Consider the following 26,414-nt stretch of genomic DNA (forward strand, 5'->3'; position numbering starts at 1 on the left):
GGAATAGGGCAAGCCTATTGAATAGCTGTTCCCTAAACCAGGGGCTGAAGGAGCTCACACTCAGACAAGAAAAAGGGGTACCAGATTGGGATACACTAAATAACCCTACTGCCTTTTCCCATATGCAGAATACTCATTATTCTACTTGCCACTAATCATGATCCATAAACAATAGGAATTGTTGATTAGGGCACAGAAAGCCCTTTGGCTATAGGATTATGAAGATCAGTTTTGTAGTCTAAATCCACTCTGGTTAAAATAACAACAACAATAATAAATGAAAATAAAACTACCCTGGCTAAGGAGTCCAGGCTAATCTGCTAGACAGTTAAGAGTGATCTCATTAGCTATTTAGCCTAGCTTAACTGCTAGATTTCCTATTGTTGTCTTCAGCTTCAATTATCCCCACTCAGAAATAAGACTACAGTGTCCTCTCTCCTCACTACCTGCTGGCAGGTTTTTCTCCTCTACATCTAGGCCAGGTGGTGGCTACGCGGGGGCCTGAGAATCCCAGAAAACATCAAATAGCTGGATTATCACCTCAGGGTTATAGGTCATGGTTACTGGAGGCAAACGAAGGCCATTTGACCACACAGGAAAACAGCCTAGGCAGAACATATTATCCAGTCCAGAGTTGTGTATGTGTGTGTGCTCGCCCACACATTGTACTGGAGTTAAGGCCAATATGCATAGTCACAGGGTTTGAATAAAGCCTAACCAAGGCCTATAGGATTACTCCCAAGCCTTTTCCAATGACCAAGAATTCTGTGTCATCCCAAGAAGTAGAGGAAGAGCGAGACATGGAACCTAAGAGTCCATTATGGATAGTTTTATAGGCAGGTAGTGGGTAGTGTGATTCAGTGGAGTAGGATAGGAAACTCATACTAGGTAAATGTTAGAAAACACTGGAGTGCTTCCAGCTGTCCCTTGCTGCATCTGGTAACTGATGACTGATCCAGCATTGTGACAGATTAGCCAAGGACCCATGGTAAGACATGCCTAGAAGAACGGGATAGCCTGGGTGATGGTTCTCTTGAAGGGACCCAAGTAGAAGATAGGATGTACTTCCTCCAAATGTCTCCCGTGGTGTTGGGTATACCCTTATTTCTGGTGAAAGGCTTCTTCTGAAAAGATCTATAACATCTGAGCCAGCACAATTACCTTACCCCATCACTACCGATCTCCTTCCTCCATGGTTCCACAGTAGCTGCACTGCACTTACTTATACCCAAGGGTGAGGACACCTTGCATGGTGCCTACGTAGCACTTATACAATAACATCAAATGCAGGATAAAGGTATTAGTGTGACTTCAGTTTAATTGGTCACCACCAGCCAGCCTCAGGCTCTAGCAGTGTCTTCAGGTTCGTATCCGCCTAGTCTTGATACAGTGTATTGTTCAGACTTCCAACTGCCAAAGAGAATCAGGATAGGAGAAAAGGTACAGAGGTATGGAAAGGAATACCTGGGCTCAGGTCCCTGCACTACAATTATACTACTCCAGTTATTTCCCCATCCCCTAATTGTGTGTCCTTAACAGATGGCTGAGAGCAGATAGCCCCTTCCAGAATATGCTGGGCAGAACTCTAAGATGATCCCTGCTATGATCTGAATGTATTTCCCCCTCCTTCAAATTCATATGTTGAAATCCTAATGCTCAAAGTGATGGTATAAAGATGGGGAGGTTTGGAGGTACTTAGGTCTGAGAGTGGAGCCCTCATGAATTGGATTAGTGCTTTTAGAAAAGAGAGCCCATAGAACCCCCTAATCCCTTCTGCCATGTGAGGACACAGCAAGAAGTTAGCAGTCTGCAACCTGGAAGAGGGCCTTCACCAGGACCTGATCATGCTGACACCATGATTTTGGACATCACAGCCTCTAGAACTGTGGGAAATAAATTTCTGTTGTTTATAAGCCATCCAGTCTATTGTATTTTGTTAATAGCAGCCCAAATGGACTGAGCCCTCCAAGATGCCCAGGCTTTGGTGTACGTAACTTCTCCGTTTTTCCAAAAAAACAGTTATCTAAGTACTGGGGTGAAGGGGTTTTGCAGATGTAATTAAGTTCCCAGTTAGTTGACCTTAAGACTGGTTGATTATCTAACTAAGCCTGACCTAATCACAGGTGCCCTTCAAAAGCAGAGTTTTCTCTGGCTGTTGCCAAAGTGAAAGAGAGATGTGCTCTGGCTAATCTGGAATAAAGCAAACATTCATTTTGTGAATTGCCTGTGAGGGCCGGGGGTGGGGGGCGTGGGGCAAAAAACCGCTGGCAGCCTCTAGTTCCTGAGAGTGGTCCTTGGCTGACAGCTGGAAAGAAAATGAGGACCTCAGTCCTACAACCACAAGGAAATGAATTCTGCCAACAACTAGTGAGCCTGAAAGAGGACTTCAAGGCCCTGATGAACTATAGCCCTGGCCAATATCTTAATTTCAGCCTCATGAGACTCTGAGCAGAATATCCAGCCATGCCGTGCTCAGACATTTGACCTATAGAAACTGTGAGATAATTTATGTTGTGTTAAGCCACACTTGTGGTAATTTGTTATGTAGCAATAGAAAACTAACACATGGGATAGATGTGTACAGTACTCATAGAATTAAGTAAGCAGCAATTGTCTATGAGTAGAGAGTTTCAGAGTTCTCTTGCCTCCACACTCCGCAGACAATAAAAGGCATGGAAATATGCTGTGTTAAGCTGGCTGGGCAGGAAAAATGTTCCGATATCTGAGTAGATGCCTAGATATCCCAGTAGTAAACAGTCATCCCTATAATGCTTAAACAGAGTGTTGGAAAGTTCACAGGAGAGGCAATGCTTCTGTTTTAATGCCCAACTATCAGAAAATTCCAAGATTCTAAGATTCCAGAGGGATAGGCAGCTAAGAATTCCTCAGGCCTCATCAGACCAACCAGTTTACCACTGCAATCTAAAGTGAGGAGGTGTAACATTCCTGTCTTCTGATGGGCTATACCATCATCTAACATTCCTTCTATGTTACATGTAAGCAATGCCATTGTCCTTGTCCTTTCAGTAACTGCATGCAAGATCTCCTGTACCTTTGTATTTTTTTTCCGTAAGACAAGATTGGGGGTCACCAACCTTTTCACTTTTGCCCCCTGGATCTAAAGGTCATAACCACATAGCACTGTAAAAGGTGTCAGCTCAGTTAGTCCCTGCTGGAGTTATCTCCTTCACCTGGAGGTGGGGATGGAGTGTGTGATGGTTAACTTTCTGTGTCAATTTCACTGGGCCATGGGATGCCCAGTATCTGGTTAAACATTCTTTCTGGGTGTGGTTGGGGGGCGGGGGTAGGGGGGAAACGTGTGTTTCCAGAAGAGATTAGCATATGAATTGGTGGACAGAGTCCTGCTTGGGTGGGCATCATCAAATTAACTGAAGGCCTGAATAGAACAAAAAGGTGGAGTGCGTTGCTGGGACATCAATCTTCTGCCCTGGGTGCTCCTGGTTCTTACACATCAGACTTTGACTGGAATCTACACCACTGGCCCTCTGGCTCTCAGGCCTTTGAACTACACCGCTGGCCTTCCTGGGCTCCAACCTGTAGATGTAGATCATGGGACTTCCCAGTTTCCATACTCGCCTGAGCCAATACCTTATAATATATAACCATTTTTGGCCCTTTTCTCTTAGTTTATAATTAAAAGTGTTAAGAAAAAGAATACACACTGAAGTACATAGTGGTAAAGGGGCATCTCACTGCAACTTAATCTCAAATCGTTCAGGAAGAAAAATTTATATATACATTTTTATTTTATATATATATGTGTATATATATATTTAAGTTTCCTTAAGTTTGAAATTATTTCAAAATGAAAAATTAGAAAAGGGGAGAAGGAAGAGAGGCATACTCCAAATAGAATATTTTCATCTCCTTTTATTGAAGGAAATAAAACTTGTGCTGCAAGAGGCAGTGGTACCTCAGAGCATGACAAGGTAGCCAATGGGACTGACATGACAAGCCACAATGCTGGCCAGGGGTCCTATTGTAGAGGGAGGACCAAAACCACAAAGATAGCAGGAGGTAGCAAACATCCCCAACACCCAGTGCAAGCATTTCCATTTGCAGAGAGCTTGGCCATGCATTGTAAAAACAGGGTCCCCTCACAGCTGGCAGAGTATCTTATCAGGTCGCCGAATCCATTCAAAGCTAACACGTAGTTTCAGAGCTGGGAGATCCTTCCCTCTGACCCAAAGACTCAGGCCATCAGATCTTTCAGCTCCTTATCCCAGATGGAAAAAGAGGCTGAGTTCTTGAAACAACACATAGGTACAGCTGGACACATGCTGATACCCAACTTTGTTCTAAAAGCAGCTAAATTTTTTTCCCTGACTTCTCACACTGCTCTCACCCAGCATGTGCTCTAGGAAACCTCTCAAAAAGTTCTAAACAAAGACAGAATTGGGGCAGCAGCCTAGGGGATGTAGGGAGTCAAAAGCTGCTACATAGCCAAGACCATTTCACAAGAAATAGCATGGGGAACACTACTGGGTGAAGATCCTCCCAAATAGCTGCTAGAAGCACACACAAAGAAAAAACATGGTAGCTTTCTCTCCCATATCAAGATCAGCTGCGCCAAAGCCATGGTCCAGGAAGAGGAGCCATTTCATGTCCCTGGCAAATTATCAATGCTCACAGCACTCCTCATGCTGTTCCAATTTTCAAGTACAATAGGAGTTTGGGCAGTTCAGCCTCAGAAAAGCAAGCTCTAAAGAAATCTCAACTGATTACAAATTGATAATGTTATAAAGCCAAAAATTTATAGAGTCAAGAACTGACTGGCAGGTGTAAGATTGGGGTGGAGGGAGAAGATTTTGCTGTGTAGAAATAGGAGTCCAAGGGTTTATTCCTTAAGCCCTTGATCATAAACTACTCTCACAACCACAAATTGGGAGGAAATTCCTTATTTAGAAATGGCCATCATCTGATTAGTCAGTTGCAGTTCTCTTCAATGCTGGACACATGGTTTTCAAGGATCAAAGTCATGAGAGCGCTAGACCAGGAAATGGGAGGAGCAAGGCAAGGAAGAGAGGGCATCAGGGGTTGGAATTTCTAAAATAAGCATTTATTTCACAGAAGTCTTGGCACAATGAGGCTGGGGTAAGCATGGTTTTAGTGATTGTTCTTGGTTGCCTCCTTTGCTGCAGCAATCAGTGGAGTGAGGCTGGAGAGGGGCTTGGCAATCTTCAGGAACTGATGCTAGAAAGGAAAAAAAGCAAAGACACATGACTATTTACCATTCTTCCTCAGTAACCATCATAAGATGTTAAGGGCATCCATATTTGCACAAGGTGCTGCCTGGAAAGCTTCAGATCATCCCCAAGTTGAAGAACATCTTTAAAAGATAACAAACCATTTTGGAAAACTGTTTGGCACTATCTACTTACAACTTAAACACACATCTATGCTATATCTCAGCATTTCCACTTGTAGGTATATTTCCAAGAGAAGTAAGTTTGTGTATCCACCAAAAGACACAAACAAGAACGTTCATAGCAGTTTTACTTAACAATAGTCATAACTAAAAGAACCCAAATGTCTAAGAGAATGAAAGAATGAATAATGTTATATTTTATAATACTATACAGAAAATTACACAGCAATTTAAAAGAATGAATGATTGATACACTGACAACAGGATGAATCCCACAGACATTATGTTGAGTGAAAGAAGCCAGACACAGGAGATTTCATATCGTATGATTCCACTTTATATTAGGTAAAACTAAACTATGGTGATAATCAGAATAATAATTATCTCTGAGGGAAAGTATTGACTGATCATGACCCAGTGGTATATTGCAATACTGCAGTTCAGGAGCACTGACCTAGGAATTTATTGTTCTATCTTTGAATTCAATAAAGCCTTCAATAGCTTGGTCCTTTCCCAAATCACTGTCACTGGGCTATACTTTGGGCCACACCCACAACTATTAAAGAAGACCATTTTGGAGAAAACACTGTATGAAAACTGCATCTACATTTTCAGCAAGACTGTTATGGAGAACAATTCTTTATGTAACTCAGAGCCTCTTAACTAAAAATGATTTTTCTTACATTTCGTAGTAAAAAGGCTTTGTGTCTTGATGTGATGTTTTTCCATTTGATAAGAAATATAGGAACTATCACATTTCTTTTTCTGTCCTGGCCACCAGGAAACTGAGAACCAAATTTAATGTTTAAACAAAACTAACTCAGATGATTAGCATATTTGATCCTTCTGCCATCCTTACGAGTCCTTTTTACTAATCATATTATATACTGTATAGGCACATACACATTTAGGCATATATACACCTTTTCATTGCTGGAAGTTGCTTCATCTTCTTTTTGGACAGAGATAGGATATAAAAAGGCACTGAAGACAAGAAGTTACCATGAAAAAAATAAAAGACCTTGGCTAAATCATGAAGATACAAATTTCAACATAATACCCCATGTATTTTTATCCATATATGTGTTCTCACAGGAGAAAGAGATGTGAAGCTTTTGTGATTTAAGATTCCAAAAGTCATAGTTTTGAATATTTACAACGTACAGTAAAAGTTAAAGAGCCATTGTTATAAAATCACAGGTTTTTACAACTCCCCTCTGAGTTGAGAAAGCAGCATGATCCAATACCGATCTGGGAGGCTTCAGTTTCCTCCTCTGTATAATGAACAAAGTATCATAGATAAGCCCTAAAGCCCTTCCAGTTTTAGCACTCTTTGAGACAAAAGAGCAGTAGCCAAGAGCATACACACTTGAGAGCCAAGCAGACATAGGTTAAAACCTGGGTCTACCACATATTAGCTATATAATCATGGAAAAGTTACTAAACACTTGAAACCTCACTTGCTCACCTATAAAAATGGGAATAATAGAACCTATAAATCACAGCATTGTTATAAAGAATAGACGAAAAGAACATATAAAGCACTTAGTGCCTATAGTGTGGTAAAGATTCAATATAATGCATTTATTGTTTCTTATGGTATCAGGAAGAAAACTCTAGAGGGCACTAATCTTTCAATAATTATAATTTGGTACCTAATTAACAATATCTTCACCAATCACAGGCTTAGAGTAGAATTTGAACATTTTTCCATGTCTAGGGTTTCCAGAGCAAACCTCATATGGAAGGCAAAAGGATCCTATATGGTACTGCCTGTTATAAGGGGTTTTCAGTTTCAAAGGATCCGAGACACTAATGGGTTACATTTGGGAGAGCCAAAATCTCATATCTTAACAGACCAGTGCTCTGTAAATCCATAACCCTGGTTACAAAGAGATGCTAAATATGTTCTAGAGGGTAGCATTTCAAGGAAGGTAAATACTTTAAGCAATTTCATTCAATTCAATAAATGTTTTCCGAATAACTATGTTCTAGAGGGTAGCATCTCAAGGAAGGTAAATACTTTAAGCAATTTCATTCAATTCAATGAATATTTTCCGAATACGTTTTCCAAGTCAGGTCCTAGGTATAAGAGGAGACCAAGAAATTAAAAAGATAGAAGTTATAATTTAGTGGGAAAGAGAGGGTTGTTCATAACTAACTTTAACGCAGGAGGTCTGGCCTGCCTTGCTCAGTTGCTCTTGGTCCTCATAATAAAGAAGTAACTGTGCACACCTACAGATTAATCACCACCATAAAGTTTAATGTGATACTTATGTGGTAGCCTGCTAAAAGCAGTTTTTGCAACCATATGAAATAATTATGTAATTTCAGGATTAAACAGGTGGAAGTATAAAAGCTTGGCAAATCTTCGACTCCAGGCTTCCCCACAACTGGCAGAATCTCACTCTAATTCAGGCAAAACAAAAGAAGTGCTGATGAAAGTTACAGGCAAAGTTCAGCAGAAGCTCAGAAAGTAGATTTTTAAGCTGAGCCTATGAATGTGTACAGAGTTTTAACAGACTGAGGAATAGCCTCAGGGAATAACATGAACAAAGGCCCAGAGATGAAGGAGGTTAGCGAACTAGGAATATAAACTGAGTGTGGGAAGTTGTAGGTGAGAAGCCTAGTAGGGCTTCACAGACAAAAATGAAGCAAAAAAGGCTTGGTTTAGTTATCCCTTGAATTCAGAGCTTCCCTGCATAGGGACAATTACCTGCAGCAGCTCTTTAGCTGAACCTCTCTTCTCCACATCCATCTCAAGACAGCGGTTCAGAAAATCCCGGAAGAAAGCTGACAGCTTCTCTGGGTTCTGAAGCTCTGGGGTCCCATTGGTGGCAATGAGGTACAAGGCCTGGCAATACAAATGGAGAATCACCTTAGGCTCTAGCTGGAGTTCTCTCTTAGTGCCCAGACCTGCCCTCTAGAAATATGGTTAGCTGCTTTATGCCTCCAGGACACAAAGAGGCAGCTTTGGTATACTGGAAAGAATATGACCTAAGGATCAGATTTAACATTTAAAGGCCATGTGACCATGTGCAAGCCAGTGACCTCCCAAATTCCTCATCTGGAAAATAGGGATGACAACGGTGCCTATCTCACATGTCTGTAAAAACCAAGATAGTATATTGGAAAGCACTTTATAAACTTATGAAATGTGTTCCAGACCCATGGGTTGATTGTTATTCTTGATTATGTATCTAAAGGGTTTATTACTCACTTAGCCTGATGATGAGTTAAACATCTATCTGCCCATTTGCTGGAGGAAATTACTCCTGATGCCCTCACCTTAATCACCTAAGAACTGATTTCTTCTAGCAAGAGAGCAATATAAAAAGCAAGTGTTCTGTAAAGCAACAATCTGTTTCCTTGTTGCCTCCCCTGGTCCCCTAACATGAGCCATCTTATGGGATAGGTTAAAAAAAAAAAAAGTCCTGGGGTGCCTGGGTGGCTCAGTCATTAAACGTCTGCCTTGGGCTTGGGTCATGATCCTGGGGTCCTGGGATCGAGCCCCACATCGGGCTCCCTGCTCAGTGGGAAGCCTGCTTCTCTCTCTCCCACTCCCCCTGCTTGTGTTCCCTCTCTTACTGTGTCTCTCTCTGTCAAATAAAGAAAATCTTTTTTTAAAAAAAAAAGTCCTTTTCAAGCACTCAGAACTTTAATTCACAAAGTATTAAAGTATTTATACAAATACTATCTCATTGAATGACCACAATAAATCTGGATAATAGGCTAGGCAAGAATTATCATCCCCATTTCACAGATAAAGTCCAGAAACATAAAGACATATGCCTGGGATCAAGCTATTCATGTGAATTTATGTCCTCTGACTCTAATCCCAGTCTTATTTCCATCCACACCATACTGATCATCTCTTCAAGGCCACTGTAAGATGGGGGAAGATGAGTGGTATGTGCAATCAGAGGGCAAAGCTTGGACCTTCAGGCAGTTTCGGCTGGTATACTGAAGCACTTTCCAGTAATCAGCTATCCAAGAGGTAACCAGTTAAGATGAGATGACCACCTATCAACAACAACACACACATATTTCCTGCACTGGATGGGAGGTTGAGAAATGAGAAAATAAAAGCAATCAGACTAATTCTCTTATTTGCCCATGACCAAAATTACCAACCTACTTGCATTTGTATTCATATACTCTGCTTTTCCTCTTTTTTTACAATGGATAAATTGTCCATCTTCTAATCTAATACTCTTTCAATACTTGATCCAACCCCTCTCATCTACTTAAGGACAGCACTCCAACAGATGTCACTTCTCTCTTGTACATGACCACATTCCTCCTTTCCACTACATCATTCCTATCAGCACACAAACATGCTAAAATAATATCATCTTAAAAAAAAAAAAAAACAACCAAAGTCCTCCCTCAACTCCACTTCAGGTTCCTGCTCCATTTTTCTGTTCCCTTAAGAGCAAAACTGCTTAAAGAACAACAACTGCTTTCACATGCCATCTCAACCTCTTCTCCCATTCTGGTAGATTTCCTCTAATCAGGCTTTCATTTCATTACCATAAACTCCACATTGGCAAATCTAATGTTTATTTCTCAATCTTATCTCATACGATCTATCAGTGACATCTGACACAGTGGTCCATCCTCCTTCTCCAAACACTTTGCTGTCTTGGCCTCCAGGACACACTTCTCTCAGTTCTCCTCCTACTTGGAAGGCCACTCCTTGGTCTAATTTGCTAGTTCCTCCAACCTGTAAGCGTGAGAGTACCCCAGGGCTCAGTACTCAAACCTTACTCCCTAGGTGAGTGATCACATCAACCATCTAGTTCCAATGCTTTAAATAAACCAACTATATACTACCTCCTGATAAATTCATATTTATGGCCCTGACCTCTTACCCTTGAACTCCAGACTCATATGCCCAACTCTATTCAGTATCTCCACTTGGATATCTAATAAACATTTCAAATCACCACATTCAAAACCAACTCTATTATCCCATTTTACTTGCCCTTCAACCTTCTCAGTAAATGGCAAATGAACTTTTTCAGCAATTAGGGCCCAAAATCTTATAGATATTGTTGATTCATCTTTCTCTGATATCCATTTCATCTTGTCAGCAGTATGTTCAAGGTATTTCCTGAGTCTAACCACTCTTCATTACTACTGCCACCAATATAGTCCAAGCCACCACTCTTACCTGAACGATTCTAACAGTATTTCAATCTGTTTTCTATAACAGCAGTCAAAATGGTTGGTTAATATTTATAACATAAATTAAGTCATACTACTCAGCTCAAAATCCTTTGATGGCTTCCAATCTCTTACAGAATGGTCAATGGTCACAAGGTCTTACCTGATTCGGCTCCCTGCTAGTTCTCTGACCTTGTCTACTCATCTCCACCCTGCTCACTCACTTAGGGACACTGGTCTCTTTGGTCTTCTCGGGATACAACAAGTTGTGTTCTCAAATCAAGTCCTTTGTATACTTGATACCTGGGAAACTCTTGCATCAGATTAATCTCATGGCTTGCTCCTTTCTTCAGATTTCTGCTCAAATAACTTAGAACAGAGGACTTCCTTCTCTACTCTAAATAAAAGAGCACATTTCTCCCTCCTTCCCCATTGCTCTCTTAAGCCCCTTACTCAGCTTTTTCTCACAGCACTTACCTTCTGTTACTATATATTAATCTTTTTCATCACCATTAGAACAGTTTCTTTTACATTAGAGGAACTCAAAAAATTGTTGAATAAATGATTGAGTGACTGCTAATATCTCTTTTTTTGAGCATTTATACTTTAAACCCAACAGTGCCAAGTTTTATCCAGAAAAGACAAATCCAGGTTGGAAACTGTAAGGAACCGCCTGAGTCCCATTTCCTGGGACTAAAGACAATAGCCCGAACATCTTAAAATGGGACTAGTAACACTCACTCTCAGAGGATTTTCATTGAGGTATGGGGGCTCCCCTTCAATCATTTCGATGGCCATGATGCCCAGGGACCAGATGTCAACCTTGGGTCCATAGGCCTTCCGCGTCACAACCTCTGGTGCCATCCAGTATGGAGTTCCCACCATGGTGCTCCGTTTGCTCTGCTCTGGGGTGATCTGGGCACAGAATCCAAAATCGGCTAGAAAAAGAAAAGAAAAGAAGGAATGGACTTATATTCAGGGTATTCCTTCTGTATGTACTGACTATGGTGCCTATCCCCAGGTGTCAAGCTCTGCCTGGCTCCCAGCCACTGCAATCCCTTGTCTTTCCACAGCTAGAATCACATGACTGCTACTTTCACGACTGGCTCTTAGCCTGTCCTCTATCTAACCTTTTGAAAAGAAGCAGGAGGAACAAAAGAAACATCATTTCTGGCCCCCTATCGCTCCTCAAACCAGAAGAACTAGGCATTAAAGTCCAAGCTGCCCGCTCTGGCCTTGACTACTTGCCCCGCTTCTGCTTTCTTCTTAAAAACCATTCCCATGCCTCAGAATCTGGCAGTCTAGGTCCTTGCTTTATTTCCTGGGCATGAGTCCCTGACTTAAACCCTAATCACCTACGAGTAGGAATGGCCCTGCTTTTATCAGTTTCTTACCCTGTGTCCCCAGACAAAGACTGCTAACAATCTTCCCACAGCTGCCCGTCTACCTGTAACACACCTGTTTGTCTGGACTACTGGTCCTTACACTTTTGAACAAAATGTTCTGCTTACAGTTCATTCACATTAAATTGCAATTATATGTTTATTTAAATTATGAGGCCTTTGATAGGAAGGACTATGTCTTCTTATTCATTTTTTTTAATCCCAGAGGGCCCAAGTATAATACACATTTGATAAAAGTTTGCTGAATGAATGAATCAAAGAAATTACACTAAACTCTATTTTCTAATTATGTATTTTATGACTCCACTACTAGACTGAGAGCTACTTGAAGAATGGCAAAAGTATCCTTGTGCCCATCATAGCACATAGGGGGCATTCAGTAAACTTTTTTTGGCTAAACGTATAAATGAATGGAAAAAAAAAGAAATGACACCTTGTATAGTGCTGAGTAATATAAAGAGCCTGCACCTCATTTTATCACACTTTGCTTTGTTGCACATCACAGATATTACGATTTTTACAAATTGAAGGTTTGTGGCAACTCTGTGATGAGCAAGTCTATCGGTGCCATTTTTCCAACAGCTTCCACTTCATGTCTCTGTGTTACATTTTGGTAATTCTCATAATATTTCTAAATTTTTATTATTATTATATTTGTAATGGTGATCTGTGACCAGTGATCTTTGATGTTACTAATGTAATTGTTTTGGGACACCACGAACTGTACCCATATAGGATGGTGAATTTAAGTTGATAAATGTGTATGTTCTGACTGCAGACATGGTGAAAATAACATAAGAACTAGAATTACAAGTGGAGCTTGAAGACATGACTGAACTGCTGTAACCTCATGATAAAACTTGAACAGACGAGGAGTGGGTTCTTATGGATGAGCAAAGAAAGTGGTTTCTTGAGAAGGAATCTAATCCTGGTGAAGATGCTGTGAAGATGGTTGAAATGACACAAAGGATTTAAAATATTACATAAACTTAGTTGATAAAGCAGTAGCAGGGTTTGAGAGGATTGATTCCCATTTTGAAAGCAGTTCTCCTGTGGGTAAAATGTTATCAAACAGCATTGCATACTACAGAGGAATCGTTTGTGAAATGGAAGACAGTTGATGCAGCAAGCCTCATTACTGTTTTATTTTAAGAAATTGCCACAGCCACCAAAGCCTTCCACAACCACTACCTGATGAGTCAGCATCCATCAACACTGAGGCAAGACCCTCCACCAGCACAATTATGACTCACTGAAAGCTCAGATGATTAGCATTTTTTAGCAATAAAATATTTTTTAATTAAGGTATGTACATTTTTTTAGACATAATGCTATTACACACTTAATCGACTATAGTACAGTGTAAACATAACTTTTATATGCACTAGGAAAAATTCATTTGATTTGCTTTATTGCAATGTTTGTTTTACTGCAGTGGCCTGGAACCGAACCCGCAGTATCTCCAAGGTGAGCCTGTAAGAAAGACCCTATGCTGAGTCTTGTAGCTACTATTATGTGATTAACCTCCCCCCAGGAGACAGGGTCCCATCAGGAAGAGAAGTATCATCACTCCTACTCACTTAGCTTGACAGAGCCATCCATTCCCAACAGGATGTTGTCGCTCTTGATGTCTCTGTGAATGACCTGGTTCGAATGCAGAAACTCCAAAGCCTGCAGGCACTATTGAAATGGATGGGCAAAGAGAGAGAGAAAGGACTTATAATATGAAGACTTACAGAAAATCAACTAATCCGACCTCCTCATTTTGTGACAATTAAAATGAGGTCCCAGTGAGTGAAAGAACTAGTACCAAATCTGTGGCAGAGGCAGGTCTACTGACTAGTCTCCTATCTCCTGGCTAAGCACTCTTCTAACTTGGTGCTGCTTTATGCCTTTCATATAATAAACCTTATTATAATACACCTTACAGTAATTTTCTTACAGGAGTTCCTCCTATGTATTTTGGAGTTTTTTACCAAACATCAGATCCTTAACAAAGAACCTGAGGCCCAAGCTAAACTACTGAGGAGAAATGGAAATGATTTTATAAAGATAAAACTGGAGGAAAGTGACAAAAAAAGAGTCATATCTGAGACATATGGAAGTGATATTAGAAACAGTGAAGTTAGGAGAAATATTTTTGGTGAGGAGATAATTTGTACTGTTTTGGGTATGTTCAATTTTATATACCTACAAACATTTGCAGACAAATGTTCAGTAGAGTCTTAAGTTCTATACAGAGATCTGGACTTAAGATAAGTATTTATGAGTCATTTTTGATTGGTGATTTTCTTTAAGTTATCGGAATGGTTGGAACTGGCAAATGTTATAGAAGAGGAGAAAGAAAAGTACTTTGGAAAACACCTATAATTAGCAGGCAGAATGAGTAACATAGAGACTGAATGGAACAATGAAGATGCTTGGTTCTTCCACTACCTAACTAACAATATCATTCTAAACAAATCACTTACTCTCTCTAGGCTACTGTTTTCCCATCTGTAAAATGTGGGGATTAGAAAAGATAATCTCAGGTTTGCTACTAAATCTACTAGTTTATAACCCAAAGCTAAAATTTTAGGAGCTTCTACCAACTAAAAAACACAAAAGATGCAAACCAACTGGAAAATACTATTTAAATGTTCTCAAATTAATACTCCATTTTTTAAGAACATTCCAATGGCTAAATTAAGAACAAACCAATATTCAGAAGCAGCTTTTCCCTGAAAAAGTAAGAGCTGCTTTCCTTAGGAAGTTGGAGAGACCCTGGCCTCTGGGTGTCAAAAATTATGATAAAAAAATGATTTTAAGAAATTAGAACCCTCATACATTGTTTGTGGGAATATAAAATGGTACAGCCACTTTGGAAAACAGTTTGGTCATTTCTCAAAAAAGCACAGAGTTTCTATATGACCAAAAGTTCTACTCCTAGGCATATACCCAAGAGAAATGAAAACAGATACCCAACTAAAAATTTGTACAAGTACATAGCATTGTTCATAATAACCAAAAAGTAGAAACGACCCAAATGTCCATCAACTGATGAATGATAAATAAATGCAATATTATCTGTTAATAAAAAGAATGAAGTACTAATGTATACTTTAACATGGATGAACTTTCCTTAGTATAATGATACTAAGGAAAAGAAGCCAGTCACAAACAAGCATATATCATATGATTCCATTTATCAGAAATGTCCAGAACAAGTAAATCTATAGAGACAGAAAATAGGTTAGTGGTTGCACAGGGTTGAAAAGGCCAAGAAGTGAGGTGGGTGGGGCAGTGCCTGCTAATGGGTAAGGAGTTTTTTGGGGGGGTGATGAAAATGTTCTAAAATTGATTATGGTGATGGTTGTACAACTCAATATACCAAAAAACCATTAAATTATACACCTTAAATGGGTGAATTATATGGTATATGAATTATATCTCAATAAAACTAATTTTTTAAAGGGGGATGATCTCTCTTAGAACTTGTATATATAGCATGAATTCCCACTGTTAATAAATAAGTTGGGGAAAATTGATTTCCCTAAGTCCACATATGCAAGTATCCTCAACCAGTGAAAGCCAGATCCTGGAGTGAGTGAAAAATATTTTAGATATTACTGCGGTTTGTGGCTTTCCAAAGGGCCACAGTACATAAAGAGATATGCAGTATATCTATGGTATTAATACTTCATGGGGGGGGGCGCCTGGGTGGCTCAGTTGTTAAGCGTCTGCCTTCGGCTCAGGTCATGATCCCAGGGTTCTGGGATCGAGCCCCGCATCAGGCTGCCTGCTCCGCGGGAAGCCTGCTTCTCCCTCTCCCCCTCCCCCTGCTTGTGTTCCCTCTCTCACTGTCTCTCTCTGTTGAAAAACGGATAAAATCTTTAAAAAAAAAAAAAAAAAAACTTCATGGGGGGAATGTGATTAGGAAAAAATGTGTTAAAAGCCTCCTTAGGGGAGAGATAATAAAAAAAAAAAAAATTGAAAAACACTGCATTAGGAGTACAGCAAAGTAGACGTAGCTCCTAAGAGTCCTGGGCCTGTGTTAATTCCATTAACCTATGTGGGTATGTTCTAGATCCCAGGGTTTTTTTGTTTTGTTTTGTTTAAGATTTTATTTATTTATTTGACAGAGAGAGACACAGCAAGAGAGGGAACACAAGCAGGGAGAGTGGGAGAGGAAGAAGCAGGCTTCCTACCGAGCAGGGAGCCTGATGCGGGGCTCCATCCCAGGACCCTGGGATCATGACCTGAGCCGAAGGCAGTGGCTTAATGACTGAGCCTCCCAGGCACTCTAATCCCAGGGTTTTTAATGCAAAGGTGATCATATTTTCTAGGATGAAATTGACTTCATATGATTTTATTATTTCTAATATTGATTAAATACACAACTCCATTATTTCATCTGAATGCCTCCAGATCTTACATCATCAAACCCCAATCACACTATCAAACTTAACCCCATAATGCTCTGAACCTAATCTACTCTTTCCCTAACTCTCAGACTTTTCTATTATTGGGCTATTGGAAAGTTCCAGTCTCTTACCAGCAAAACACCCAATATTCTCAACTTCCCTGAATAATCCCTTCATCTTCTTGTTCTAATAAAAATAGGGCTGGGGTGCCTGGGTGGCTCAGTTGGTTGAGCATCTGACTCTGGATCTCAGCTCAGGTCTTGATCTCAGGATCCCACTGGGTGTGGAGCCTACTTAAAAAAAAATATATGGCTATCCACAGCAGTCAGATAACAAAAAGAAATAAAAGGAATCCAAATCAGCAAGGAAGAGATCAAACTTTCACTATTTGCAGATGACATGATACTCTATAAAGAAAACCCAAAGACCCCACCAAAAGTTGTTAGAACTGATACATGAATTCAATAAAGTTGCAGGATACAAAATCTAACATACAGAAATCTGTTGCATTTCTATCTACTAAAAATGAAGCAGAAAGAGAAATTAAGGAATCCCATTTATAATTCCACCAAAATCCCTAAGATATCTAGGAATAAACTTAACCAAGAGGTGAAAGACCTATACTCTGAAAACTATAATACACTGATGAAAGAAATTGAAGATGACACAAAGAAATGGAAATATATTCCATGCTCATGGATTGGAATCATAAATACTGTTAAAATGTCTGTACTACCCAAAGCAATCTACACATTCAATGCAATCCCTATCAAAATACTGATAGCATTTTTCACAGAGCTAGAACAAACAACCCTAAAATTTGTATGGAACCACAAAAGACTCCTAATAGCCAAAGCAACCTTGAAAAAGAAAAGCAAAGCTGAAGGCATCACAATTCCAGATTTCAAGTTATATAACAAACATGTAGTAATCAAAACAGTATGGTACTGGCACAAAAAACAGATACATAGATCATGGAACAGAACAGAAAATCCAGAAATGAACCCACAACTATATGGTCAATTGATCTTCAATAAAGTAGGAAAGAATATCCAAAGGAAAAAAAGACAGTCTCTTCAAAAAATGGTGTTGGGAAAACTGGACAACATGCAGACGGATGAAAGTGGACCACTTTCTTACACCATACATAATAAATTCAAAATTGATTAAAGACCTAAATGTGAGACATGAATCCTAAAAATCCTAGAGGAGAACAAAGGCAGTAACCTCTTTGGTATCGGCCATCCATCCTTCTCACAGAGGCTTTGTAAAGAGGTTTTTTCCCCATTATACCAGCATATTACAGAACTTAGACATTCAATAGCAATGAGGAGAAAAGAGCATACCTACTTGTGTTTAATTTTCTATTTCTTTTGCCTGAAAATATTTTACCCTAGATTTTTGCATGACTTGCTTTTATGTATATTCAGATCTTTATTCAAATCTATGGCAAAACCATCCCTGACTACTCTAAAATAGTACCTCCTCTGTCACTACTTTCTTACTGTTTTATTTCCTTCACAGCACATGATGAAAATAGGAAAGTAAAATAAAATTATGATTAAAATATATATCCATATAAAAGAGAAAAATATTACAAAGTATTTATGGCAGTCACCTTTAAGATTGAAAGAGTGACTTTACATATACATGTAATATCTGATTTTTCTACAATGGGTATATCCTTTTGTAATCAGAATAAAGTTATCTTTAAAGAACAGATCATAGTGATAGAAATTTCAAAACAGATAAACAGAGAATAATGGGAGAGTTCAGCTACTTTCTCCCACCTCCAGTGCCCAGGCTGAGATCCCATCAGGTGCAGAACTTTTGAGAGACATTGATATGAAGGCCACTTCCTGCTCAAGGCTAGTTGGCCATTGGCCTTACCTCACGGCAGACAGCTGCAATCTGGCCTTCATCCATGCAAGTTTCTGTCACGACATCTGTCAAAGAACCTCCAGCCAGGTATTCCATGACAACCCACAGCTCATCTCCCACGAGGTAACTGTAGGAGTACAGATAAAGGGTAAGAAGGAACAGAGTACATTGAGCCATAGCACTGGGTTTCAAAGGCTAGGCATATACACAGAGTGAACCTGCATCTCCAACAGCTGTGGAAAAGTCTAGGGTTCTTTACTCTGGGGAGAAGCAGAATCTGGGGAACAGAAATACTAACTTGATTACCTCTTAAGGATTCTCCTGGAGAAAACAAAGTAGACTGTTCTGTGAAGCCCCAAATGGCAGAACTAAGATCACTAGGTTGAAGATATAATAAAATTATATTTCATCACAACACAAAGTAATGCTTCTCAAAATTAGGCACAATTCCCACACCTCTAGAAGCATCAAGGCAGAGAGCGCACAAACAGTTGACAAAGGTGGGATTTGGAATCCATGTTTCCAACATTAGGGAAAGGCACTAAACGTCCTTGAGAGTTCTACTAAATCTGAGCTCCATGAGAGCAAATACTGGGTCTTGTTCAAGACTCTCTATATGTTAAAAAAAAAAAAAAAAGAAGAAGATAGCAGAAGGGGAAGAATGAAGGGGGGGAAATCGGAGGGGGAGACAAACCATGAGAGACTATGGACTCTGAGAAACAAACTGTGGGTTCTAGAGGGGAGGGGGTTGGGGGGATGGGTTAGCCTGGTGATGGATATTAAGGAGGGCACATTCTGCATGGAGCCCTGGGTGTTATATGCAAACAATGAATCATGGAACACTACATCAAAAACTAATGATGTAATGTATGGTGATTAACATAACGTAATAATAAAAAAAATTTAAAAAAAGAATAAATAAAAAATAAAAGGAAAACTAAAAAAAAAAAAAGACTCTATCCCCAGAGTCCAACATAATAGATGCCAATATTCACTGAGTAAATCAATGAGCAAAATAAAAGATAATTGATTGTAAATATTAAATGAAATAATGGCTGTAAAAGCCATTTAAAAGCTATAAAGTATTATACACATAGTCATTATGCTGGCAAGATCTCCATTTTGAGCGTCTCTGATTCTAGGAATGAAATGAATTCAAGCTGCAGAGCCAAAGCCTCTTCTGGTAAGCCAAGGACTGACATTTAGTACAGTCTCCCTGCAGAGATTAGGGAGACATGAGTTAGAACCAATTGTATCACTCAGGGACTGGATCACTCAGCCCTATTGTGTGATAAATAAAAAAAAATCACTTAGCCTGTCTGGTCAGTTTCTTTAGCTACAGAGTAAGAAATGAAAAGAAGAATAGCCCAGAGCCCTACAGACTCTTCTGCTAGCTTCAGACAAAGAACCTATAGTGGACTGGCTTGAGCTGTGTGGTATGGCATCTTATTGTCATCCTGATATTGGGACTACTGTTGGGCAGATGGAGAGACTGTTAAAAAAAATGGCCTCCAGCGAAGGGTAAGATTTGAATCCTATTCTCTTGATTCTGAACCTAGTACTCTTTCAGTAGATTCTATATTCTTTGTAACTAAAAGTCTTGTAGTTTTTTTTAATTTCCAGGAAGAATATATATGACAGATTAGGGTGTTCTTCAACAATCTCTTTTGAGAGATTATAAGGACTTAGACCAAAAGATAATTTAGGACTGGGTAAAAAGCCCTCCACTGGTATGAGCCTATTTCTTCCCTGACAAAGAATGCACATTATGCCTCTTACCCAGCACATCAAGGAAATATGTGTCAGCTTGGACTGATTGGGGGAAGAAATATGAGGGTCCAAGAGACTATCTCTGGACACTGACAAAGCAGAGCCTCTTTACCTGGGCCCAACATGTCACTGTCAAAGCTAAGACAATGCACAACCAGATTCAGGTTGTCCCAAAAACTTGGTGGCTCTACACTGTGCCAAGGTACCTTCAAAAATCGTATCTCAAGTTAAAGCCTCAGAGCATCACATATTTGGAGAAGAACAAATATGGATGGAGTTCTCTTCTGGGACAACTCACAAAAACCAAAGATTCTAAATTACAATACCTTCATTTAATGCTCAGGGTAAGGGTACCCACTTCTGCCCCCCCACAGGAGCTCCTAGATATTTTTTTTTTCCCCATACCAGACTAGGAGTTATTTGAGGGCAGGGACTGAGCCTTATTTTCTTCTGGTTTCACAGTACAAGCCTCTGGAAACACCAGCAAAGACTTGATTGATAAACAAATTTATAAATCTAATTTTATTCCCAGAACACAAATTCCTTCAACAACATGGTCATGCATTTTGTTTAGACACCTCCAGTGATAAGAGACTCATTTTTTTAATGCCCATACCCTTATTGTGCAGCTTTCATTTTTCCTTATCCTGAGCCAAAAACTGGTACCCTTATAGCCTTCAGTAGTTTGTCCAAGCTATATTCTCTATATAATAAGTTCTTCAAAGAGATGGGAAGGTGAATAATAACTTCCAGAGGATTTTTCAGAGCCAGTCATGATCCCCGTCATAGAGAGACAATCATCCCCCAGGAAGGAAGAAGGCTGTATTCGCTATACTTATCAACATTGTGTGTTGGGAAGGTCAAAGTCCAACTCCTTTCCTCTTTAAAGAAACTGAAGCTTACCAATGTTTTAGATGCAAAACAAGAAATCTGGCAGAATCTGGCAGAAACGAAATATAGTTGGCAATGCAGCATAGATAATAAAGGAATTAAGAGTCCAAGACTTAGTCCAATATCACCTCCACTGGTGATGTCTCTGAAACAGGCAAGAAGCTCACTTTCTTTTTTCATATATAGGAGAAAAGAACATGATATGATGGAAAGGGCAAGGATGCTGGTGCTAGGAATATTCAAATCCAAAACCCTCATTTGCTACTTACTGGCTTACTGGTCTTGGACGAGTTATTAACTTCTATGAACCTCAGTTTCTTCATCAGTAAAATACAGATAATAAACCCTACCTCACAATGAGATACCGTTCATGAAAGTGTTTGGTGCAAAGTAAAGCATAACACAAATGTTAGCTGCAACCACTATTATGTTGAAGAACAGAATTCTCATGAGCTGGAATCATGGATGGAAATAATTAAAATGGGATTTAATGATGGTTACTAAAAAGTTCTACATTACCAGTTTGAGGCAAAAATAAAAAAAGGGATCAGAGATTTTAATTGACTACAAACTTACTAGGGGTCAACAATGAAACAGGCTTCCTAAAAATAAAACAGTGAATGAAATCATTAGGTTGTGTAGAGTTTAGAACAAAAGAGAAGTCTTACTCTTTCCATACTGGCCAAACCTCAAATGAAACTACTGACTGTCAAATTTTAAGAGATTAAGACAAACTAGAAGTTATTCAGGAGGGTTAGCAGGAAAAGGAAAGACTTGAGATGTAAAATGATTTAAAGACCTACATGTCGGACTCTGGCAGATGGGCTGAAGGGCCTCTCCGAGGCAGAACAAACAGTTCTAGGATCAGCTGTTAGAAGCTACACGGTGGTAGGGTTCACCTAACTCAGAAGGACTGCACAGCAATCAGAAGTGTCCAACAGGAATCAGGGTTGGAGGCAGACAGCCAAGCATCATAGAAGATTCTCAAGTGGAGGCAGTTCAGCCTAGTGCCACCATCCATCAGTTCCAAAGGCTGATCTCTGTGACAGGACCTATCACTCCATACCTGTCCAAGTAGTTCACAATATTTGGGTTCTTGTTTTCCCTCATGACCAGGATCTCATTAATAATCAGCTCTTTCTTCGGCTGCTGCTGAAGGTTCATCTGCTTAATGGCCACCTGAAATCAGAGTACATTCAGTGTGCAACCAGTCACTCAACATTTACTGAGCAACAACTTAGTACCAGACCTTAAACACCAAGGAGACAGAGATGAATAAAATACAGTCTTAGCCCTTGCAGAATTTGCATAAACCAGTATACTCAGTATGAGGTTCCCAGACCAGCAGCATCAACATCATTTAGCAACTAGCTGGAAATTGAAATTTTTAAGTCCCATCCAGACATACTGGATCAGAAACTATTTTAATAAACACTTCAGATGATTCTGACATGCATCAAAGTTTGAGGATCAAACTTTCTCCTAATAAAATATTTATATGTGAAAAATACCTTTAAAAAAATCACAATATAAAAGAGGTATGCTGTGCGGGGGCACCTGGGTGGCTCGGTCTGTTAAGTGTCTGACTCTGGATTTCGGCTCAGGTCATGATCTCAGGGTTGTGAGATCAAGCCCTGCATCAGGCTCCACACTCATTCATAGCTATTGAAAAGGACTCCTGGTATCCAGCCACCACCTCTGTTATCCTCTGCCTGCCAGTCATCTCTCTTGCTGCTTCCAACCGTGACCTCTTTGAGGTTCATAAACCCTTTCCCATCCTCTAGGATGGCCAGACGTGTGGAGCCTGCTTAAGATTCTCTCTCTCTCCCTCTCCCTCTCTGCCCCTCTGCTCCCCTGCTAGTGCTCTCTCTCTCAAAAAAAAAAAAAAGAAAAAGAAAAAGAAAAAAAGTGGTATGTTATAACAAAAGTCCATACAAAGCGCTGTAGAAACACAAAACAGAGCAAGAACTCTTTCAATCTGGCAAGGGTAGAGAGGCTTCAAAAAGGAGGAGAGGACTTTTTGAGCTTGCTGTGGAAAGATGAGTCAGAATTGACCACATTGAGAGAGAAGAGAAAAGGGGGACGAGATCCCTAATATTTATGTATCAAAAAGAACTTTATAGGCTTTTTGTCTATAGAAATAAATGAATTCCCAAAGCACTTTTGCATCCATTTCTTCTATGTGTCATGTACTAGGTAAGGTATTCTCAGATTTATTTTATTTAATCCTCAGAGACACCCCATGAGTTAACTATTACTATTGACTCCTTTTGACAGAGAAGGAAAGCATGGTTCAGAGAGGATATGTGACTTGCATACACAGCTATCCAATAGCAAAGTTATGATTAGAACCCTCAAAAGTGATGCCAATTTATTCTGTACACATGGCCAGATTAGTCTTCCCCACAGTACAGATCTGATAACACTCTCCCCTGCTCAAAATCATAAATGGCTTCTGTTTGCCTAGAGATGCTCCTCAGCCCAACATTCAAAGTTCTCATGATTTTCCTTCCCACTGTATTCCTTCACATACTCTGTGATCTGATCTCTCCATTTGGAGGACCTTGCCTCCTTTTCACATGTTCAAAACCTATTTATATTTTGTGTCAGGCCAAAAGAAACCTCATTCTCTAAACCAGATAGGCTTTTTCTCTTCTTTAAGGCCTCATAAGATCATACTTATACCTCTCTTAGCGAACTTACCACATACTACCTCCATGATGATTAGTTAGAGTGTTTATCTCTAGAAGCTTGAGAGCTCATTTGAAAACTCAGAACCCCTGGTGCCAAGCACAGGACCTGACACACAGTGGTTGCTGAACAAATGTTTGTGGAAATGAAGAGAGAAAGAGAGAATTCAGTGGGTTGATAAGTACCTTGTTTTTAAATCATAAATAGTATCAGCAAGAGGCTACTCTATTCCATAGGAGAACTTCTATTATTTGTTAAACGTTTATTCCCTAGAGATATTTTCTTTTTCCCGCTTAACAGAAAAGAACATGAACACCTAACAGAATAAGTAAATGAGTCTTTCCAGAAGCAGCAAGAAGTGTTAAAAAAAATGAATAACCCACATTTTTATGGGGGAAAAAACCCATGGCTCTTATTTCTTAAGTATAGGCAGTCTTCTGCAGAGATCCAGATCATCAGTAAGAATAGAAATGATTCTTTTAAACACTTTTACTACTTCCATTCCTTATCCCAAGTTAGAAAAATTTGCTTTGGAGGGGGGTCTCCTATCAGGTTAGGCTTCTGGTCTGGCTGTAGCTTTCTATAATGTTTGGTTATTAGCTTTTTCTAGTGTCTGAAGAGTAACACATTGATCTAAAGATATATTACATTAAGTATAGTGAGCCCTTGTAACATATATTAAGATCTGGAGGCAAAGGAATGCCTTTGGAGTTCGTCTGGCCATCCTAGAGGATGGGAAAGGGTTTATGAACCTCAAAGAGGTCACGGTTGGAAGCAGCAAGAGAGATGACTGGCAGGCAGAGGATAACACAGAGGTGGTGGCTGGATACCAGGAGTCCTTTTCAGTAGCTATCCACTAACCATGAGCTAGGCTAAATGTCCTTCACCCAATCAGTCCCTTTTAGGCCAGCAGATAGCATTCCTATAACAGAAAAAGAACTGGGCTTGAGTGCTGAGGACCTAAGCTCTAGGGCTATCACTTACTGACCTTGACCAATCAAAAGCTCTCTATGCCTTGGTCTCTCCATCAATACACCAAGGATAATAATCCCAACCCTGGTTCCCCTCTTTGCAGGATTGTTTTGAGGACTAATTAGGAGATAGTGGCCAATGTGTTACTCAAATATAAGTAAAAATTTTAAATAATAAAGGAAGACAATAATGAAAATGCAAATTGTAGTAATAACTGCATTTGAAGACTATCTGGTACTGAGCAGCAAGAATGACAACATCAACAGGAACAACAACAAAAACTAACCACCGTTCCACCAATACTGTTTATTCAATGCTTACCCTGTGCCAGGTGCTATGTTAGATACTCTAGTTATGTTATCTCAGTAAAAAGCTAACAACAACCCTCCAAGTAAAAATCATTACCTGTATTTTCAGGTAAGGGAATTGAAACTAAGACTTACAAGAAAATTGCCCAACATCATAATCAATGCCCTCAGGTCCATATGACTCCAAAGTCTCTTCCAGTCTATTCTTTCTATTAAACACATTCCCTTTAAAAATGGGTTTGAAAAGTAATTGTGTAACTGGGAGACTTCCTGGCACTAACATGCTAAGCTTCCTATATGTGACAGACAATAGTTCTGCTCTTCCCAGTGGATACCCCCCAATAAGCACTCACTCACAAAGACTGAGAGCATCTCGCCAGCTCCACTAAATATTTATACTCCCTGGGGCAGGAAATGAGGCCTTCCTGACCACACTGCATTAGCCACACTAATGGACTTGCTTCCATTCATAGTTTTGTAACCACAAGGCAGGCATATAGTGAAGTCAAGTTTTTGTTTCCTATGGCCAACTTCTCACACATGCAGGCTCCAGGCCTTTCCAGGAACTGCCCATCACCAGCGTGTCTCCCATCAATGGCTGTAGGGCCCCAGAGGCCAGAAACATGACAAAGGGACCTAGAACCTAGTCTCAGCTCTGCTGTGGACTTGCAGTCTGGAGAGTGCAGGTTTAGGCTTTAGAATCAAGATTCTAACCCAGTCCTTGCTAACTGCTGGTAGCATAAACCTGCAAAAGTTATTTAAACTCCCTGAGCCTCAAATTTCTAATCAGTAAAAAGGAAATAATATTACCTACCTCCCAGGGTTCTTCTTAGGATCGGTATAACCACCTCTTTTCTATCTCTGCCTCCAATTCACCATGTTTCAAACTGGCACAACGATACCATCCTTCCTTACTCACCATTACTTTAATGCAGGTTCCCGTCCTCCAATCTGTTCTCCACACTACAAGACTTTTACATGTACCCAATGGAAAGTGTGGTCTCTTAACACTTATATATGATTTTATTGTCTGCGTGCCTGCACAGGACTCAGTATTTCACATAGTTCTTAGCACAAAGTGTGGCATAAGACATATCTTCAGCAATTGCTTTATGGAACAAATAAAAACTAATAAATATGTTATTTTCTATGTAATAAAAACTTTAATTCTTAAAGTTTATGATGTATTTTCACATGCATTTCTTTACTGAATTCTTTCAACACTTTCAGTAGGTAGGTGTTATCATGCACATTTTATAAATAAATAAAATTCAGGCTCAGAGAAGTCAAATGACTTGCTCAAAATTACTTAAACATCTACCAAACAGTAAACATCTAGGCTGCTGAATTCTCATCTCAAAGCACAATGCACAAATCTTTAATCACAATAATTACCCTCAACAGAGCCTCAATATTTGGTTTAGATGCTTGTAAAAGACTCACAAGAGCAAGGTGAAATATGTGCTATCCCTATTAACCATGCCTTCTCCAGTATACCAGGAGGTTTCAACCACCAAACATATACAAACAGGTCCCA

The 26,414-nt window shown here is 39.7% G+C and overlaps 1 protein-coding gene across 6 annotated transcripts in view; it reads right to left on the reverse strand.

Moving 5' to 3' along the window:
* Window positions 1-3,874: 3,874 nt before the first annotated feature.
* The window catches only part of PAK1 (p21 (RAC1) activated kinase 1), a 140,755-nt gene continuing 118,215 nt past the window's right edge, over window positions 3,875-26,414 (reverse strand). For all 6 annotated transcript variants that reach the window (XM_081798899.1, XM_031034738.2, XM_031034735.2 and 3 more), the window contains 6 exons: window positions 21,973-22,085; window positions 18,255-18,372; window positions 13,542-13,641; window positions 11,300-11,496; window positions 8,106-8,243; window positions 3,875-5,214 (listed from right to left, as the gene is read on the reverse strand). In XM_081798899.1, the coding sequence (XP_081655025.1) occupies window positions 5,128-5,214; window positions 8,106-8,243; window positions 11,300-11,496; window positions 13,542-13,641; window positions 18,255-18,372; window positions 21,973-22,085 (753 nt within the window). In that variant the 3' untranslated portion in view covers window positions 3,875-5,127. The remainder of the gene's footprint in view (window positions 5,215-8,105; window positions 8,244-11,299; window positions 11,497-13,541; window positions 13,642-18,254; window positions 18,373-21,972; window positions 22,086-26,414) is intronic.

The sequence above is a fragment of the Leptonychotes weddellii genome, chromosome 11, assembly GCF_054177405.1.
Source record: "Leptonychotes weddellii isolate Sample4059 chromosome 11, ASM5417740v2, whole genome shotgun sequence".
Lineage (NCBI taxonomy): Eukaryota > Metazoa > Chordata > Mammalia > Carnivora > Phocidae > Leptonychotes > Leptonychotes weddellii.